The sequence below is a fragment of the Podarcis gaigeae genome (genome assembly GCF_964106915.1).
Source record: "Podarcis gaigeae genome assembly, chromosome: 2".
Lineage (NCBI taxonomy): Eukaryota > Metazoa > Chordata > Lepidosauria > Squamata > Lacertidae > Podarcis > Podarcis gaigeae.
The window spans coordinates 88662902-88680659 of NC_139679.1; the positions used below are offsets into that span (position 1 = coordinate 88662902).

General features: G+C 40.9%; 1 protein-coding gene across 15 annotated transcripts in view; it reads left to right on the forward strand.

Annotated features, from left to right (window-relative positions):
• Positions 1 to 17758, forward strand: part of SLC6A6 (solute carrier family 6 member 6) — a 59689-nt gene that overhangs the window by 33467 nt on the left and 8464 nt on the right. For all 15 annotated transcript variants that reach the window (XM_083723993.1, XM_083723996.1, XM_083723992.1 and 12 more), the window contains 9 exons: positions 946 to 1078; positions 4002 to 4136; positions 5819 to 5922; positions 6035 to 6159; positions 9487 to 9599; positions 11033 to 11170; positions 12501 to 12603; positions 14245 to 14345; positions 16264 to 16434. In XM_083723993.1, coding sequence (XP_083580119.1) covers positions 946 to 1078; positions 4002 to 4136; positions 5819 to 5922; positions 6035 to 6159; positions 9487 to 9599; positions 11033 to 11170; positions 12501 to 12603; positions 14245 to 14345; positions 16264 to 16434 — 1123 coding nt within the window. The remainder of the gene's footprint in view (positions 1 to 945; positions 1079 to 4001; positions 4137 to 5818; positions 5923 to 6034; positions 6160 to 9486; positions 9600 to 11032; positions 11171 to 12500; positions 12604 to 14244; positions 14346 to 16263; positions 16435 to 17758) is intronic.

Sequence of the window (17758 nt, forward strand, 5' to 3'; positions counted from 1 at the left end):
GCTACCAACCAAAAGCTTATAAGTGCTTAGGACTCAGCAGGCTTGGTTCATGTGAAATCTCAGGAAGCTGATCACATGCTTCAGACATGCAAATCTAATAAGAGCTGAATAAAACGAAGCAAAATCCGCTTTTGGCTCATGTACACTTGATGCTAGCCATAAATCTAGCAAAATGTTTTTGCTCTTTTCCTTCTTATGAGTGAGATCCTTGGGAACAGCTAGTTTATTATCCCCCATTTCTATTTTAAACAGTTCTTCATCATAGCTGAAATGGGACACGCTTCAGAAGTTACACAACTCCCCTAGTTCTGTGTTTTGTTTACTTATTAAAATGGATGTCTGTGTGATTATAGTGCTGTGATAGAAGCAGGCTGCTATCCTGTTCCCTTACCCCCCCCTAACCAAATTTATCTAAAATAATGATGATTGATTTGTTTACAATTTAGAAATACTAAGAAGTTGTACAGGTGGGTTTGTGGGTTGATTTTTTTATTTTAAAAAACCAATTCTTTTCATTAGTTTTAGAGTAGCCCCATCAGATTCAAAGAGCATGTGCACGTGTACATGGCACCAAACTGGGAAGTGACCAGAAAATGTCACTAAAGGGGCGGAATGGAATACTTTACGTGGGCCCCGCCAACATGCTCAGGAGTCCAGCATGTAACCCCTGTGCAAAGCAAGGATTGCCTGTAGACAAATGGATTCAGTTCCAAGTATTCCAGAGTGAACAGAATAGTTTTAACAAGCTGAGGGATAATTATCACTCGCAGCTCTTTGGAAGACTACAAATAGAACAATGGGCCTTTCCCATGTGTCCAGTTAATCTGTTTAGGCAACATGGGAAGTATCATTCTGCTTTTAAAGACTGGTTCTTGTGAAGCAGCTGTTCAGTTTGTTTTATCACACCTTTTGTCTTGTTTCTTTCCTTTTTTTTAATCCTTTAAGGCACAACATATTGAGCTTGTCTTCAGGAATTGATGAGCCTGGTGTTGTCAAGTGGGACCTGGCACTATGTCTCCTCCTTGTCTGGGTGATATGTTTCTTTTGCATTTGGAAAGGTGTAAAGTCCACTGGGAAAGTAAGTGCTCTCAGCCTCTCCCCTTGCAATTATAACTGCCTTGTTTCTTGGAGCGCTGGTATTGGCAAGTCCAAAAAGAAAATGTTCTCTTTGGATCCAAGTTCCTCTCAGTCCCACAGTGCATCTCAAACTGAGGGGAAAGCTTGAACAAACTTCCAAGCTTGCTCAATCTTTCCCCCACTTTTTGCTCCATAGTTTCCAATAAGAGGGAAAATGAGGTGTTAAAAAGGCCAGAGAAATTCAAAACATTACTCTGCCTTAACTTCTGTTCGATACCAGCAGAGCATAATCTGCCTTTGAATTCCACCCTCTTTACACACATACACTTTAGGTTTATAGCTGAAGTGTTTAAATAGGTTCAGAAGTTAGTTTTATGCAGTGGTTTTGCACACTCTCCACATCATCTTGGGCTTAAAATGATTGAATTGCCTTCTTACTTAGCAAAGGCTAAGTTCCCAATGTTATTTTGAACCTTTCCTAGAATCATAGAATTGTTGAGTTGGAAGGGACCTTGAGGGTCATCTAGTCCAGGGGTCAGCAAAACTTTTTCAGCAGGGTGCCAGCCCACTGTCCCTTAGACCTTGTGGGGGGCCGGACTATATTTTTTGGGGGGGAAATCCTATGCCCCACAAATAACCCAGAGATGCATTTTAAATAAAAGGACACATTCTACTCATGTAAAAACACACTGATTCCCAGACCGTCCGTGGGCCAGATTTAGAAGGCGATTGGGTCGCATCCAGCCCCTGGGCCTTAGTTTGCCTGCCCATGATCTAGTCTAACCCCTGTAATGCAGGATTCACAACGTGGCTGAAGCCATACCGAGCCCTGCAAATATGGTAGCAATTTTATTACTGCACCTCAACATATTCCTTGTTTATCCAAGGATGAAGGATGCATTTATTTATTACATTGTTTCCTCTGTGAACTCTTTGGCTAGACCCACTCAAAACTTGGAAAAAGTTCAGAAACTCTCCTAACATCTGGCTTCTGTTTTTTAGTTGTTTCTCCAAGGTCATAGCTGTTGAACATTCTTAGATTTTTTCTTTTTCTTTGAATTGATGACCAGGCCTCTTTGATTTTCCACATTTGTCAACAGTGTACTTCTGGAAGATAGTTCCTTGCCCAATGATAATAATTAGAAAGCAGTCAAGTCTCCCTTCATTTTAAACATTTTTAAAAAGAAAAAAGTACATAAATTTGAATGTCCAGCCTCTCTCTCTCTTTTTTTTAATCCAAAAAGCAATTTGCATAGCTCAGTGTTTGTTCTGACTGAAAATATTTCTCTTACAATTCACATTGGCAAAATATGCAAGGTTGGCTTAGTTTGAAATAATTTCTCAGTAACAATCTTGGGGTGAAAAAGCTGATGAGTTTTGTTTCTTTAAGTCAGTTTGAGTCACTTGGGGGGGGGGGAGTGACTAATGAATGTAGCAATAGTAACAGCTAAAGTTGGTAATTGTGATGAACAAAAAAAAACCTACTTACAAATACTTGTTTAATGTAAAGAAGGGGAAATAACAAAGGCAAGAAAAGAAGGGGAAATAACAAAGGCAAGGATTATATTTAAAAGCAAAACAAAATACTTTGGGAAGAAAAATTCAGGAAAAAATTACACACAGAGAAATGTAATTTACCAAAAGAAAAGCAGGGCATGATATGGAAGGGTGTTGCATTTAGAGATCAGACTGGCTGCAGAAATTATTATGGTGCAACAGGCTTTGATATCTGCCTGTTAAATCTCCTGAGGTTCACTTAAAAGGCAGGAAGATGCATCTCAGGAGCTTTTATCTTGCTTAACCAATTTCACAAAAACAAAGCTATATTAAAGTAGCAGAGCTGTAATTGCTGGGTGGCATCATCTGACCCTATTAGCAGAAGAAAGGAACCAAATAAATAAACATAAGTTTGAGGCAGATTTCCAGAAGGCACACATGTACTTTGGGACAATCATTCAGAGGTAAGCAAGGGGTACAATTCTGCTAGGGTAATCTCTTGTGCATACTGATTTTATACATCACCTTCTATTTATTCAGTTTGTGTTACAAGACATTCTCAGTTGATCATGCCCAGGTTCATCCTTTTTCTGTGCTGGATACAATAGGAACAAAGTTAGGTGCCTTTGATACAGTAGTTCGGTGTTTACAACACTGACTGGCAGCAACTCTCCAGTCTTTGAAGTAGGGGTCCCTCCCAGTCCTACCTGGAAGTGCTGGGGGTTGAATCTGGGACCTTCTGTGGCAAAAAAATGTTCACCATTGAGCTATGGCACTTCAGATGATAAGTAAGGAACAGCTCTTTATTGAGTGGGTGGTTGTGATCTATATGGGGTGCCACACATCAGTTCCAGTCTTTAGTGAATCTCCTGATGAAGAGTGTTTGATGATATTATAAATACATAAGTTCTATTGAGCATACTAAGGAAGGAAGGAACACCTCCAGTACTCAAATTTCACTGCTGTATATGTGATTTATTTATTTTAATACTACATTCTTCATTATTGTGGTGAATGCCACCTGTAGACATCTGTATAATGAGAATGAAGTGTGTTGCCTTGTTGGCCTCACTAGTGGTCCAACCAGCACAGCCCAATGGTCAGAGATGATGGTAGCTGGAGAGCACCATGTCAATCATGCCTGACATAGCGGTGATCTGGGGGAACTGGAAACAGAAATGTGACCAGTATTAAAGTCAGCATTAAAGTCCGATAATGTACTTTCTCTGTCATGATGGATATATGCGCATGCAGTTAAGGGGAACCTGCTGTGATCTACTGAATAATGAAAGCTGAGAGCAAACAGGAGGATAAGAATTGAAGATAAGAGATGAGTCCATTTGTAACCTCAAATACTAGGCGTATACAATTAAAATTCTAGCTTTTTATTGTCAAAAAGTGATAACATTTTTCATTTTTAATACCAGGTTGTGTACATAACAGCAACATTCCCATTCATCATGCTTCTTGTACTGTTAATCCGTGGTGTCACTTTACCTGGAGCTTCAACGGGCATCAAGTTTTATCTTTACCCTGACATTTCTCGGCTAGCAGATCCACAGGTGGGTTACTAAAAACTGGAAGTGGTGATACTTTTCTTCCTATGCTGTAAACAAACTGTGAGGAGGGCAGTGGGATGATGGTGCAGTAGATTTTCTTGTAATCTTGAAGCAGTCAAAACCTAATTGAAGATTACCTCCATGGTGTTATTCCTTTCCACCGTATCTTGTCAAAAAGGTTATTATTGTTAATGTGTTAATGCATTTTCCATGTGTGTATATCTTTTTATATCAGAAGGATTCTGAGGCTTGTAGACTCTGTCCAAATATAGCATCTCAGCTTTTTTGTTGATATTAGGCTGTGGACAAGGTAAGGGAGATAATTTTTGCTTCAGTCTTTAGCTCTTAAAGGCAGCAAAATTATGGAGCAGCGAACAGAACGGTAAGGAGCACTTGTGAGTATTTGCAAATGTCCATGTCATATGGACGCCCTTGGGGGAAGGCAGTTAAGGACAGTGAAATAAAATGGGAAAATGCTGAATACCTTTCACATTCTTTGTAGAAACTTGCTTCTATGCAAATGTTTGGAAGATAGCACCCTTAGTAAAACTCAGGAGTATAGCACTTTCTTTTCTTTATTTGCTCCATCTTCAACTGCTTACAAATTATGTGACAGTTTATTTTATGATCTGGTCAGCCACAGGCTCTACCCCATAGCAATGGGGAAATGCAAAACTGTTAAAGTAGGGTGGGGTGGGGAATGCACATAAGACTATGGTAATATTGTGATACGAGCAGTAAATGAAAAGCAACTTATGATACAAGCCCGATGAAAATGCCACTGAGTACAATCCATCTGGAACATCATTTATAGCAGCTATGGGAGAGGTTGCTGCTTCTTTATTGTTCTGATTCGTTAAACTCTTCTCTGTTAGCCTAAGCCAGGGCTGGGGAACCCCTTTCAGACCAAGGGTCACATTCCCACCTGGGCAGCCTTCTGTGGGGCAGGGGACACGTGCCAGCGGTGGGAGGGGACAGTTGCAAAAGTGGATGAAGCAACAAATGCAATTTTTACCTTTGTACAGTGGGACTCATTTCTACACACAGCCCTTGCTATCCTCCGTCCAGGAAACCAAGAGGCATTGTCATAGTTCAAAGACATATTCCAACAAAGGGAAAACCCTTAAGGGGGATCTGAAATAGTGCTGGTGGAGGGTATGGCCTTGAGAGTGTTCTAGGCGGTAGACAGAGAGGGCTGGAGGGAAGTGTTTTGCCATCTGGTGAGGTTCCCTACCACTGGCCTAAGCAGAGCGCACTGGGAGACATAGTTGGCCACAGCAAGAAAAACCCTAAGAGGTATTGGGAGGAAGCATAGTGCTATCCACCAAAAAGCCTGGGATCCTTAAACCACTGAACTGATCTTGAAATGTATCTTGTGTGTATATTAGTCTGCTGGGATCTACAATGGGTGATGCTCAAAACTGGGACTGTATATATGTAATGCTCTGTTGTTTTTGTTTAAAAGAACTGATTGCGTTTTGATTCACTTTTATGCCAAAATGTTGTGATATGATATTCAACAGTGTAGGTGCATTCAATAGCTAGCATTTATGAGCGGATTATTTTAAAGAGACGTCTATTGTTGTCACATTGTGGGGGTTGCATAGTCTGTATTAGCTTTAGATAAATGGCCGGTCCTGGTGCAAAATGCAGCCTTCTAATGGGCCTTTTCGTGTTTTCTTTAGGTCTGGATAGATGCTGGGACGCAAATCTTCTTCTCCTATGCAATCTGCTTAGGTGCAATGACTTCCTTGGGGAGCTACAATAAATACAAATACAACTGCTATAGGCAAGTTTCCTACCAAAGGGGTTTAGTACATGTTAGCTAATTGATGTGTAGGGAACCATGGGTTCAATTTTTTTCTCCAATTAACTTCCTCCATGACATATGTGTGACTTAGGGACTGTTTGCTGCTGGGATGCCTGAACAGTGGTACCAGTTTTGTGTCTGGCTTCGCAATTTTTTCCGTCCTGGGCTTCATGGCACAAGAGCAAGGGGTGGACATTGCTGATGTGGCAGAGTCAGGTACGATGGTGTCGGTGGCAGTGATGGTGGGCACTGCCACCCAGTGTGTGAGCAAAGTAATACAAACCAAATCAACCGCCCCTCTCCCCCTCCCCCCAAAAGGAGATATTTTGAAAAGTAAAATTACTCAGCATTTCAGGAGACAAAGTCTTAATTTATTTCAATGGGTGTGACAGTTTGAAACGAATTGAAAACATGCAGAAACATAAAATGGAATTGAGTTTAAAAGAAATGCCCAGAACAGAGTCAAAAATATGCGAGATGCAAACAGTTTATAAATATATGAACCTCTGTGGTCGCTCTCCATTTGCTTCAATCAAATTCCGAATAGATATGATCGCCGAAAGCTCCATAGACCCACAGCAAGTGACCTCAAGAGATTATAGCTGTGCTAGGATATGCCTTGAGTTTTATTGCACCGTGTATATTTTAGTGAAGGGCCATTGCTTTCCATGACAAGGCTGTATAGAAACTAGGAAGAAAGGAGTCCCCCTTTTTGTACCCTTCCTGCCCTCCCAACATATTTTACCTTTGTGCATAGAGCACTTCCATATACAGGAAACAGTGGATTGATTCCTACACATAATTCCCTGGGATACACGTGCATTAAAAGAACAACATGTCCTTATCTCATTTACTTTCGAACAAAACATGCATACTTTTCTGGACTTGCCTTGTAACACCTGAGGAAGCACAGCAACTCAAATTATGCCTTCGAAGCCCAGACGTGCTAGACCAAATGCTCTTTTCATTGTAGTCTATGTGAACTTACTTAAAACGATAGCACTTAGACTGGCTGGCAGCAATTTCTGCAACTAGCTAGTAAAAAGGGTATTGTAGAACCCCAGAGGTTTCTGCTGCTCATATCCATTATACACATTTTATTTTTCTCTGTGAGTGCAGGTTTGGCGAGGTTCAAAACAGCTTGAAAAGGCAAGAAATGTGCATCGGCATTGGATGTGAAGCCGTTAAAAGGCTGTGACTACCCTAATATTAATGCACACCTCAGGCAGCAAAGGTCACCCATTCGGGTGCTGTGGGGAAAACTTGTACTGTGATTTTGCCGTGCCATATTGTCAAACAGATTGGTTTTTCTTCCTATAGTGCCATTTTAATAGTGGTGAGGAATGCCAGTGGAGATTTGTATATTCCCTCAAATTTTATTTTTCTTTATTTAAGAAACAAGGCTAGTTCTTCAAGGCAGGCAGGCAGGAAAATGAGGGAGCTGGGAATGGCTGTTAACATCCCAATGCAGTGCTTAACCCTGTTGATTTCAATTAGCTTAAGCTTGCTTAAGGCTGCAATCCTGTGCACACATATCTGAGAGCAAACCACACTGAACACAGCAGGTTTTATTCTGAGTAAGCATGTGCTTGTCAGTCTGTTGAAAGATTGTAGCCATCAGATTTAAATGTTTGATGCCTTAGTCTTACACAGCACTTTTTTAAATGAAAAAGTGGCTAAGGCTGATGTTAATTTATACCCACTTAGTTCAGTCGGACTTACTTCCAAGTACATGTGGGTAGGAGAATCAGCCTGAGTAACTTTTTGAGCAGATAAGCAACTGCAGGATACAATAGTTGGCCATAGTGAGCTCCATTGAGAGATAAGCGCAGGAAACCAGTACTTTTTAGCTCTGTATGCATAGAACAGCTTGAGGTGAGCATAGTCTCCCCCCTTTTTTTCTTTTAAAAAAGTTAAAATATTTTCAAGGGGAAGTAGAGGAACTGGATTCAGTTCTATTTCCCTTCCTAAATAACTGACTGATGCAATTTTTATTTTTTTAAAATAATGTATTCAGTCACAGCAGTTGGTTCACAAGAGGGAATAATGTGGATAAGATCCATTTGTACATTTTGTTCCTTACCCAGCAAGAGATGTTTGTCATGACCTTAAATAACCTTAAATATGCATTTGCCCCAGTGCCACCAATTCAGAGAAAAGTGGCTGCACTTAATTTCCATTGAAATCAAGGGCACGTCTAACTTAAATCTCATTTATTTTATTGGGTTATGCTCAACTATTTTTTCTGAGGTGAAGACCATAGATTCAGGATTGGGGTGCCAGCATTTTTTCATTTTGCTGCACCGATCTGCCTTTCCATTCAGTTTAATGGCATGGAAAATGGAAGGTAGCAGAGGCATTCAGTGGTGAGTGACAAGGACTAATCTGTGGAGAGAATTCTTCTGCTGTACTTTGTAACAGATAAAGGAAGAAAAACAAAGTAGAGCTATAAACTGGAATGCCAGTGTATTTTCTTTAAACAAAAGCTTGTATGAAAAGTGTTGATGTAATATTTTCAGTCATCTTTAAAACTACCCAAATACTTTAAACATAAACAATAGCGCTTTTTGGCTTTTTCATCCCTATATGATTCTTTATTGCACCTGAATAAGTGTCACCAATATAAACTGAAAGCTCATCTCATTGTATGCATGACTGTCACGTGCCATGGAAATGAGCTTGGTTTTGGCTTCTAGTGGCTCATCCACAGTGCAGATATGGAATAATCTACCAATGATTATTAACAATACTAGTTGAGGGACATTAGCCTTATTTCAGCCACCAGCTTGTTTTCAGAATGAAAAAACAGCAGCTATTGCTTTGTATCTTAAAAGAATACTGCCTACTGATAGCAGCAAATTGATTCATTATAGACATTGGGTAAGCCATTAACACAATGCAGCTACCAACCCCTTCATAGGAAGGGACGGAGGATTGATTAGATAGTCAAGTCAGTTTTTCGACTTCCTTTGTTGTGGTATGGAAATGCTTTTTGTTGGCATTGATAGAACTGTGGAGAGGTATAACAGCTCCAAATCTGGCCTGTGGAGCACAAATCCCAAACCCTTGAAGGCTATTTTGTTGGTTTTATTTGTCCAAGGAGGGCTGGGGGTTGCGAAAACAAAGAGAACACGTATGGCATTTCCCCCCTCCTCTGTTCGTAAAGGAGCACAGGAACCGGTCATCCTATAACTATGTCTCATTTACACCATAAGCCCAGCTGCTCATCTTCTATCTTATTCACTTTCTGCATGATGCGTGTAGAGTTTGACCTATTCTTGGCATGTTGAGGCAGATGCTGAGACTGATAGTGGATAAACAATGGCTTTTGAATTTGATTATTGGAGTTCCTGTTCTAGCAATGCATGCTTCTTTGTCAGATAAAGGATCCAAGTGAATTCCATTCTGGAATCTTCAGTTGGGTTTTGGTTTATCTGAATCGAATCAAGCATGTGTTCTGGAGAGGCAGAGGGGGTCTTGCCTTTGAGAATGAGCTGCTTACTTATTATGTCTTCTCCTCTTTCTCTCCCTTTATTCCTTTAGGTCCAGGCCTGGCCTTTATTGCCTATCCGAAAGCTGTGTCCATGATGCCACTCCCAACTTTTTGGGCTATTCTTTTTTTTATTATGCTTCTGTTGCTTGGCCTGGACAGCCAGGTGAGTAACCATAGCAACAAACACAGCATCCATACTGTATGATGGAAAATTTAACAATGTAATTGGGTTTGTTGCATTTTCTGCTCTGGGTCAAATGCATCATAAATGTTGCAGAAAAGGATTGCTTCATTCTCTAGCAGAGAAAGGATAACAGCTGTTAATCAGTGTTAGCCTATGCACTGTTTTAAAGTGTATGAAGTGGCTAATTAAGTTATTCAGGAAGTTTTCAGCTAAATCAGAAAGGGACAAAGCCATCCTTGGGATGTGGGGTTGAGTACCCTTGCATGTCCTGCCTTTCATAAGGTCTCTTACAGTTCAGCACCCTTGAAAACGGAAACCATGGATAAGCTCTTTTTTAAAACAGTTAGACTAAATGTGTAGTACACATTGGTGGTGGTGTTATTCCTTGAGGAAATGGACGGCTGCCCCGCCTCCCCAAAGAGACCTATTTATATGACGCAAATAAATCTGTTAATAATTTGTAGGCTATTGCTAGTTGCACAGATGTACCAGGGATTTAGGGGGTATTTCATTGAGTTGGTTTAAGAATTTAAACTAACAAGGTTCTATTTATTCCTTGGGAAAGTAGCTTTAACATTAAATAAATCTACTTGACGGGGCAGAAAGTTTACTGAATTCAAAACCTCTCATATGAGCAGCGATTAGTGGAGTTTTCCCTCTGGCTGTTACTCACTTGATCTCTTAAATTGGCAAAGCATTCCATTTGTTCTAAATGGCTCTTTAGTGCTTAATCTTTGAACTCCAGTGAGTGACTTTTAATCACTTCCAAATTGAATGTTAAAACATGCTTGGTGCTGTGGTTCTGCAACCAAGTACTTATGTAAATTGAGGGTTGCCTAGTAATTTTAAGTCATTTCTCACTGTGTAGAATAATTAAAACTAATTGGAGCACTTAATGTTTTGTTTGCTTTTGGAGCGCTGTCAGGCAGGATTTTGGAATGCTAGAATAGCTTAGGAGCAAGCTAGACTATAGTTGTATTGCAACAGAAGAAGAAAAAACTGCTGGAAGTGTACTGCATTTTAAGGCCCTGGGTTAAAGAAAGATTTTAATATATTAGCTTGTGAGTTAGCTTTACAGAGCACAGTACTAGTGCAGCTGTTGCTCGTTAGCAGAAACAAATATATGTTATGTGTGTAAAGAAAATGGCTTATACCCCCATGCATAATAAACTGAAAGAAGAAGATAGGGACTTAATTTTAAATACTTGGAAGGAGGACATTCTAAGTGCAAAACCCCAGTTAGACACCACTCACAGGCTGTAACCTTGACTTGTTGAAAGGTTAAGCAAGTAAATGGATTCAGCTTCTCCAGTGAGAGTGCCAGCACTGTTTCCAAGGCATGCCTTGTATGAAAGAATGGAACACATTCATGGCAGTTGTTCAGGGTTCTTTTTTCTTTCCTTCTCTGCCAGTTTGTTGAAGTTGAAGGACAGATCACGTCATTAGTTGATCTGTACCCATCCTTCCTAAGGAAGGGTTACCGACGGGAAATCTTCATCGCTATAATATGTTTCGTCAGCTATCTTCTGGGACTATCTATGGTGACTGAAGTAAGTGAGACGAGCTGGTGTGGGTTTGCTTGGGTTTTGCTTTCATTCTGTGAAGTCAAATAGTACAGTGCAAGAGGGAAGCAATCGCAGTTCAATGGCAGAGCACAGGCTTTGCATGTGAAAAGGGCCCAGGTTGATTTCCTGCATCTCCAGTTAAAATAAAATTGGGAGAACTTTTCCTTCTTAGAGCTTCAGAGAGCTGGTAGCAGCCAGAGCTAACAGTACTGGGCTGGATATACAAATAGTTTGGCCTGAGCATTGGTACCTAAGAGAGGAGCCTGGCTCTATAAAACGGTTACTCTGTTGTTGTCATTGTTGTTTTTTAAAGCAGAAAGAACAGCTGAGAACTGATTTATCCAAAGCTTTCATTTCTCTTAAGTTCTCCAGTGGTGTCAATGTAAGGCCATGCCAGTTGCAGCCCTGTGTATTATTAGTCCTGCTTTTAAACAGCACTGCATTTTCCCCAAGCTTATTTTTATAGAAGAACCTAGACAGCGTGCTCCGTTGTGCTGTAGATCTGGAGTAAACAAAGCTAGACAGATGTGAAACATGTGGGAAATGGTGCAGGTTGAAGCCTATCTCATTATATTTGGGGCTTCAAAAGCACGTCAGAGCGCAAGTAGATAAATAGGCACCGCTCCGGTGGGAAGGTAAATGGCATTTCCGTGCACTGCTCTGGTTTGCCAGAAGCGGCTTAGTCATGCTGGCCATATGACCCGGAAGCTGTACGCCGGCTCCCTCAGCGCTACAACCCCAGAGTCGTCCGCGACTGGACTTAACTGTCAGGGGTCCCTTTACCCTTACAAGAGAGCCTTATAGAAGGTGCTAGAAAATGGAGCAGAGGGAAATACAGTGCATGAAAGGAAAATATCATGCTAAGGGAAAAGCAGTGTCAGCCCATATATGAGGAAGCTCCTTGATAAGCGTTGCTTCCATATATTTTGGTCTTGTTATAGCAATTTCCGTTGAACACCAATTGTTTTCTCCCACCATATTTTTCTTGTGAGAGCCCATCCTAAAATACTATCCTTTAGAAAGGAAATAGCTCAGTGTTGGAGTAGAACAAGCTAAATGGCTTAATTTTGGCCAATCACAATCTCTTTCAAAAATGCCTTCTACATAAGAAATAAGTGCATGTTCTGAGGAGGACAACAGCATGTGCTTATAACTCCCCAACAGTTGATTGACAGTTGTATTTGCAGATGAGTAATCTTCTCCAGAGTGAGTCATAGATGTGAAGGATAGGGATGAAGGTCATCTTGCTTGCCACAGGTTTTCTTTGTGGTTTATTAATAGCACTTGTTTCTTTTTCTCTCTTGCTCTTTTTCAGGGTGGCATGTATGTGTTTCAACTCTTTGACTACTATGCAGCTAGTGGTGTATGCCTTTTGTGGGTTGCATTCTTTGAATGCATTGCTGTAGCCTGGGTTTATGGTGAGTAAGTTGTAAATATCTGGCCTGGTATTTTTCCTACAGGAACAACTAAACATTGCAGGGTCTTGGAAGATTAGGCTCCTGGATCCCAGGAGTTGGGATTGTGAGGGAGGCAGAGCTAAAATAGGGGTCGAGCTAAAATAGGGGTCTAAGTGACAAATATAATTTTTCTTACTTTGCTTCCTGAGATGCAGTCCTTGACAGGAAAAAAAAGGTTGCTATATGGCAGGCATGTCCAACAGGTAGATCGTGATCTGCTGGAAGATCACCAGGTGTTCCTGGTAGATCTTTGGCCCCTCAGAGATCTCCTCCCCCCCCCAAAAAAAAAGGGGAGGAGGAAGCTGAACAACTGTGAAAATCTTTAATAAAACAACAACTTTGCCTTTCCCAAAAAAGCTCGACAACTTTGGCCCATCCAACAACAATGGGTAGATCACTGCCAGTTTTTTAATACTGTGAGTAGATCGCAGTCTATTGGGAGTTGGAGGTCCCTGCTGTATGGGAACAGAGTTGGTGAATGTGAAGCTAAGAATCACTTTCCTAATTGAAACAACATATTGGCTTTCTTAGGAAGTGAGCCTGAGTCCCAGCCTTGAAAAATGAAGTAGTGTTTATAATACACATTACATTGCGAGAGACATTGGCTGAATCAAGCAGGATGCGGTGGTTGGTTTGGGGAATTTTCAAAAAGTATCTCCCTTTTCCAAAAGCAAGATTTTCAGGGGGCAATTGAAAAGGCATGGGTGGGCTTTTTGAGAGGAAAGTTAATGGGGCTTGGCCCCTGTACCAGTGTTCCCTTTTGCTATGCTGCTCTGTGGCAATGAAAGTGCTGCTGTGCAGCAAACAGGGAGCATCTGCCCAGATAGACTTTGCATGTTCATCTGAGTGCAGATGTTGCCTGTGCCTGTGCTGACACCATTAGAAGTGGTCTGGAACTTCAGAGGGAAGGCGGTGCAACTTCTGTTGCCTTCGGCACTACATAGCCAACTCTGAATGGGTCTGGCTTGCCATCAATTTTACAATGTGGTGTCTTTTTAGTTGAATCCCATTGTGAAGGAGAAAGCATAAGTTTAACTTTTAAGGCTGAAAAAAAAATCCTGGACCAGTAGTAGACTGGGGAAGAATCACTGTTTTAACAGTAAGATAGAAGGTGTGGGTTTTTCAGCACTCTTTTCAGGTTTCTTGAAAACACACTTTTTATTTCAAAACTCTGGTGCACATAAGTGTGGGAATCATCCCTACTGAGGTAAAAAAAAGAACAAATTTCTTTCTGTTTGGTATGATAGTGTTTATGTTAAACATAGCCTGTCTCCCTAGTCCTAGCCCTCCCAGCCTATAAATGGTTGTGGATAATGCAATAAAACTATGGTTTGCTGGATCTGCAGCTCATCCCCCTGGAAATTAAGTCATATCCATGTTGATATTTTTAGAAACTTGTTATAATTTCTATTATAATAAAGGTTTGAAATGCCCCCACCTTTTTGGTACCTGTTTTCTGTGATGGTTTTGTTCTACACTTGATTTTGCATTTAATAAAAAAGAATTTAAAAAATGTGGCATAGCTCCCATTATGAGGTTAGAGCCAAAGCAGGCATCTCATCCAGTCCAGTAACATTCCCTTTCCCTTTTGTCGAACTCTAGGCGCTGATAATTTTTACGATGCCATTGAAGATATGATTGGTTACAGGCCCGGTCCCTGGATGAAGTGGAGCTGGATTATAATCACACCAGTTCTCTGTGTGGTGAGTGCTTGAAACAGCTTGGCTAAAACATGGTTTTGCATCTGTAGTAGACTTTGTTGCTTTATTATTTTACTCCTCATCTTCTCCAACAGTAGCTTCATGAGTTAAGATACTGAGTTAAAAATGTATAATGTGTAAAGGAATTGCTCCCATGTTAAAACATCTCCACTGGTATTCCATTTTTCTCCATGCCCACATAAAACTGCTGGACTTTTGCATGTAAAACCATCAGCTGGGGAATCTAAAAGACCATCTTTCTCCCACGTGAACCTGCCTACCAATTTAGATCTTTTTCAGAGGCTTTCCTGTGGACCACTCTGCTGCAGCTAACAGAAATGGCTTTTAATGTATTATAGGGTGCCCAAATGATGAAATTTTCACCCCCAGATATCATCATCATTAATAATAATAATAATAATTTCTGTACCGCCCTTCATCTGAGGATCACAGGGTGGAAGGCACCCCCTGCTACTGAAGCTGCCTGAGCCTCAAGAAACAACAATGAATCCAGAAGCAACTCCAAGCTATGTGCCTATTTGCCTGGCACTCTATTAATGACCTTTTTTCTCTAGGCAAAGTCCATTCTATTGCAAAGGAAGACTAAGGAGTGCACTTTTAAGCACACTCCTGAATCTTCTTTTGCAGCCACTGCTTGAATTCAGAACGTGAAAGTTGAAACTGGAGCTGCGAAAAAAGAAGCATGAACGCCTTTAGAGTGTGCTTCTAGTGCCTCTTTTTGCAGTCCCTACTTGAACTTCCAGTCACCTGGCTGTCCTACTCAGCTGTCAAAGTGGCCTGTGGAAGGGTTTTTATCTTACTGGTAGCTGCGTAGAGCTGCATTTTTGCTGCTTTCAGTTTTGTAAGCTGCCTTGAGGGCATCTGCAGCAAAAGGCAGGCCATAAATTCTATAAATAAACATGCAGTAAGCAGAACAGTAATCAAGCATTGTTTGAAGGCATTGGAATGTGATGGGCCGTTGCCATTAGATGGTTGCTCAAGCTATTTCAGTTAAACTTTATATACTTTAGCACACAGGAAGCCTGAGAGAGAAGTGGATCTATAATACTAGTATTTTGAGATGGCTTACTCTGCAGGCAAGAAGAAAGCCCCACTGAACACAGCAAGATCTGCTTCTGAGTAAACATGAACAAGATTGCACTGCATATTACACAAAGCCTAAAATGTGGAAGCATTCATGTCAAGTGAAAAGAAGTAGGGCAGTGCTACGATGAATACATCAAAGCCTTCTTGTTCTTTTTGGTGTATAGTAGTGCAGCACAGGAGTAGCCAGCACTCCCAGTGGTGTGTCTGTACACAGGGCTTATTTCCCTGTCACCTCTTTCCCCCACCCCATCATAACACAGCTGCCAGAAGGCTTGGTGTGCAGCATGCTACACTTTTTCACTTTTGGTTGCACAGCATATACAACAAAACAACACTCTTACTGAATGGGGAAAGGATGCAGAACAAATTTGGCATCCCCTACCCCTGCTATTACCAATTATTACCAAAATCTCTAGCAGTGTGATTCCAGGGGCAGAGGAAGCGCTAAGGGGTTGTACTTAATGGAAAGGAAGGAATGAGGTTGATGTTGTTTTCTGAATCTCAAGTTCCAAAAAGGAAGTGGAGAAAGCTTTTAGAATGTTCATTTTCTCCCACTCCACAGCTTCTTGTAAACACACACTTAGGCATGTGCAGAGTTAGGCATGAAAGCAAATAACAACTGCAAAAACTACAGCAGAAGCTCAACCTTTGTCAAGCTTATCTATTGTCAAGCTCGTGTTTTTCCTATAGACTGTACATTCATTGGATACTGTAAATCCATGCAGCTACTAGTGTTAGTAGCAGAAAGGTGCATACAGTTCTTCCAACAAATCTTCAACCTGTCTGTTTTGTTTTGTTTCTTTTCCTAATACAGGGGTGCTTTATCTTTTCTCTGGCCAAGTATACACCACTGACCTACAACAAGGTGTACATATATCCTCAGTGGGCCATTGGCCTGGGGTGGATTCTTGCCCTCTCTTCTATGGTCTGCATCCCGCTTGTAATGCTTATCCGTATTCTACAGTCCGATGGCTCTCTCATTGAGGTAAGTCAACAACCTGGAAGCACATGAGAATGCACACTGGCCCTCACAGGCTTTTTTCTCCGAAACTGCCTTCCCAGCATCAGCTTCAGTGCTTTGCTGCAGGATCCAGGCTATTTCCAGCGCACATACATCATTTCTACATCTACAAAAATTTTCCTGGTCATTCATTCAACGGATAGGGCAATTTTACAGGCCCTGTTATTTTGGTGCATTCACAATGCTTAAAACAGGGCATAGCATAGTTCCTCTGTTGAACTGGACAAGGTTCAGTGCAATTAAATATGATGCCTGTTGCTTTAGTCATATTTACATTCTGGAAAAGAATACAGGTGCTCAATAATTTTAGCTTCTGGACAGCTGGAACGTGGCCAGTATAGAGCAAAGTTAGAAATGCATGGGATTGTAATATTTGCTAAAAGAACTGGTGTCCATTTACAAACCACAAAGCCCTCTCTATCCAAGTTGATTCCTCTAAGCCAGTACAGTAATTTCCAACCTTTTCCAACCTGGGACCTTACTTAGCCCAAACATCCACACCATTTCTTAAAGGGACTTGTTTGCAATTGTACTTACTGGAGTGGAGATACCCAGGTATAAAATGTGGAGACTCTATCACATAGGAAGTGTGCAAGCATTTGGTACTGTAATAATCAAATGCACAGAAACAGTAATCAGGCAATAATATAGGCCTTTTTATTAATATGTTTTTAATTAATTATCCATTTTTAAACAACATGTATTTTAAATAACAACACTCAAATATATTCATTCTAATAAATAGTTTACAATCAGGTGTCAATACAGTTAACTTACTAATTCCTTCATTGTGTAGCAGGCTTTCCCCCCAGTATAGAACTTCTATTTTCATACATTTCTAAAGGGGCAAGCTTCAAATATTTATCCTTTTTAAATAAATCCAGGAATCATCTATTTTGCGCTATTACTATTTTGCCTGAGTATAAGAGTTGCATGAGTAGCAGTCCTCTGCCTAGTTTCTATACTGGAATCTCAGACACGTCAGCCTAGCTTTTGATGATTGTACTTTGACAAGAGCCCTAGTAAAGACGTGAAGGTCCACCTGTGGGGTCCACATGTTGAGTGTGCAGACTCCCTTCCAGGTGCTGCACCATAGATGGGCATCCTAGCTACATAGTGTGCTGTGTGGAAGGATCTGGCCTGCATCAGCTGCACTACTGAGTTAAGAGAGCCACCTAGTGGAAGCAGTAACTTATCAGTACCTCAGGTCCAAGTGATGCTCACTGCATATTACTCACACTAGCTTCCCCCCAAACCTTTCTTCTGTGTTGCCTTCTTGTTCTTTGCA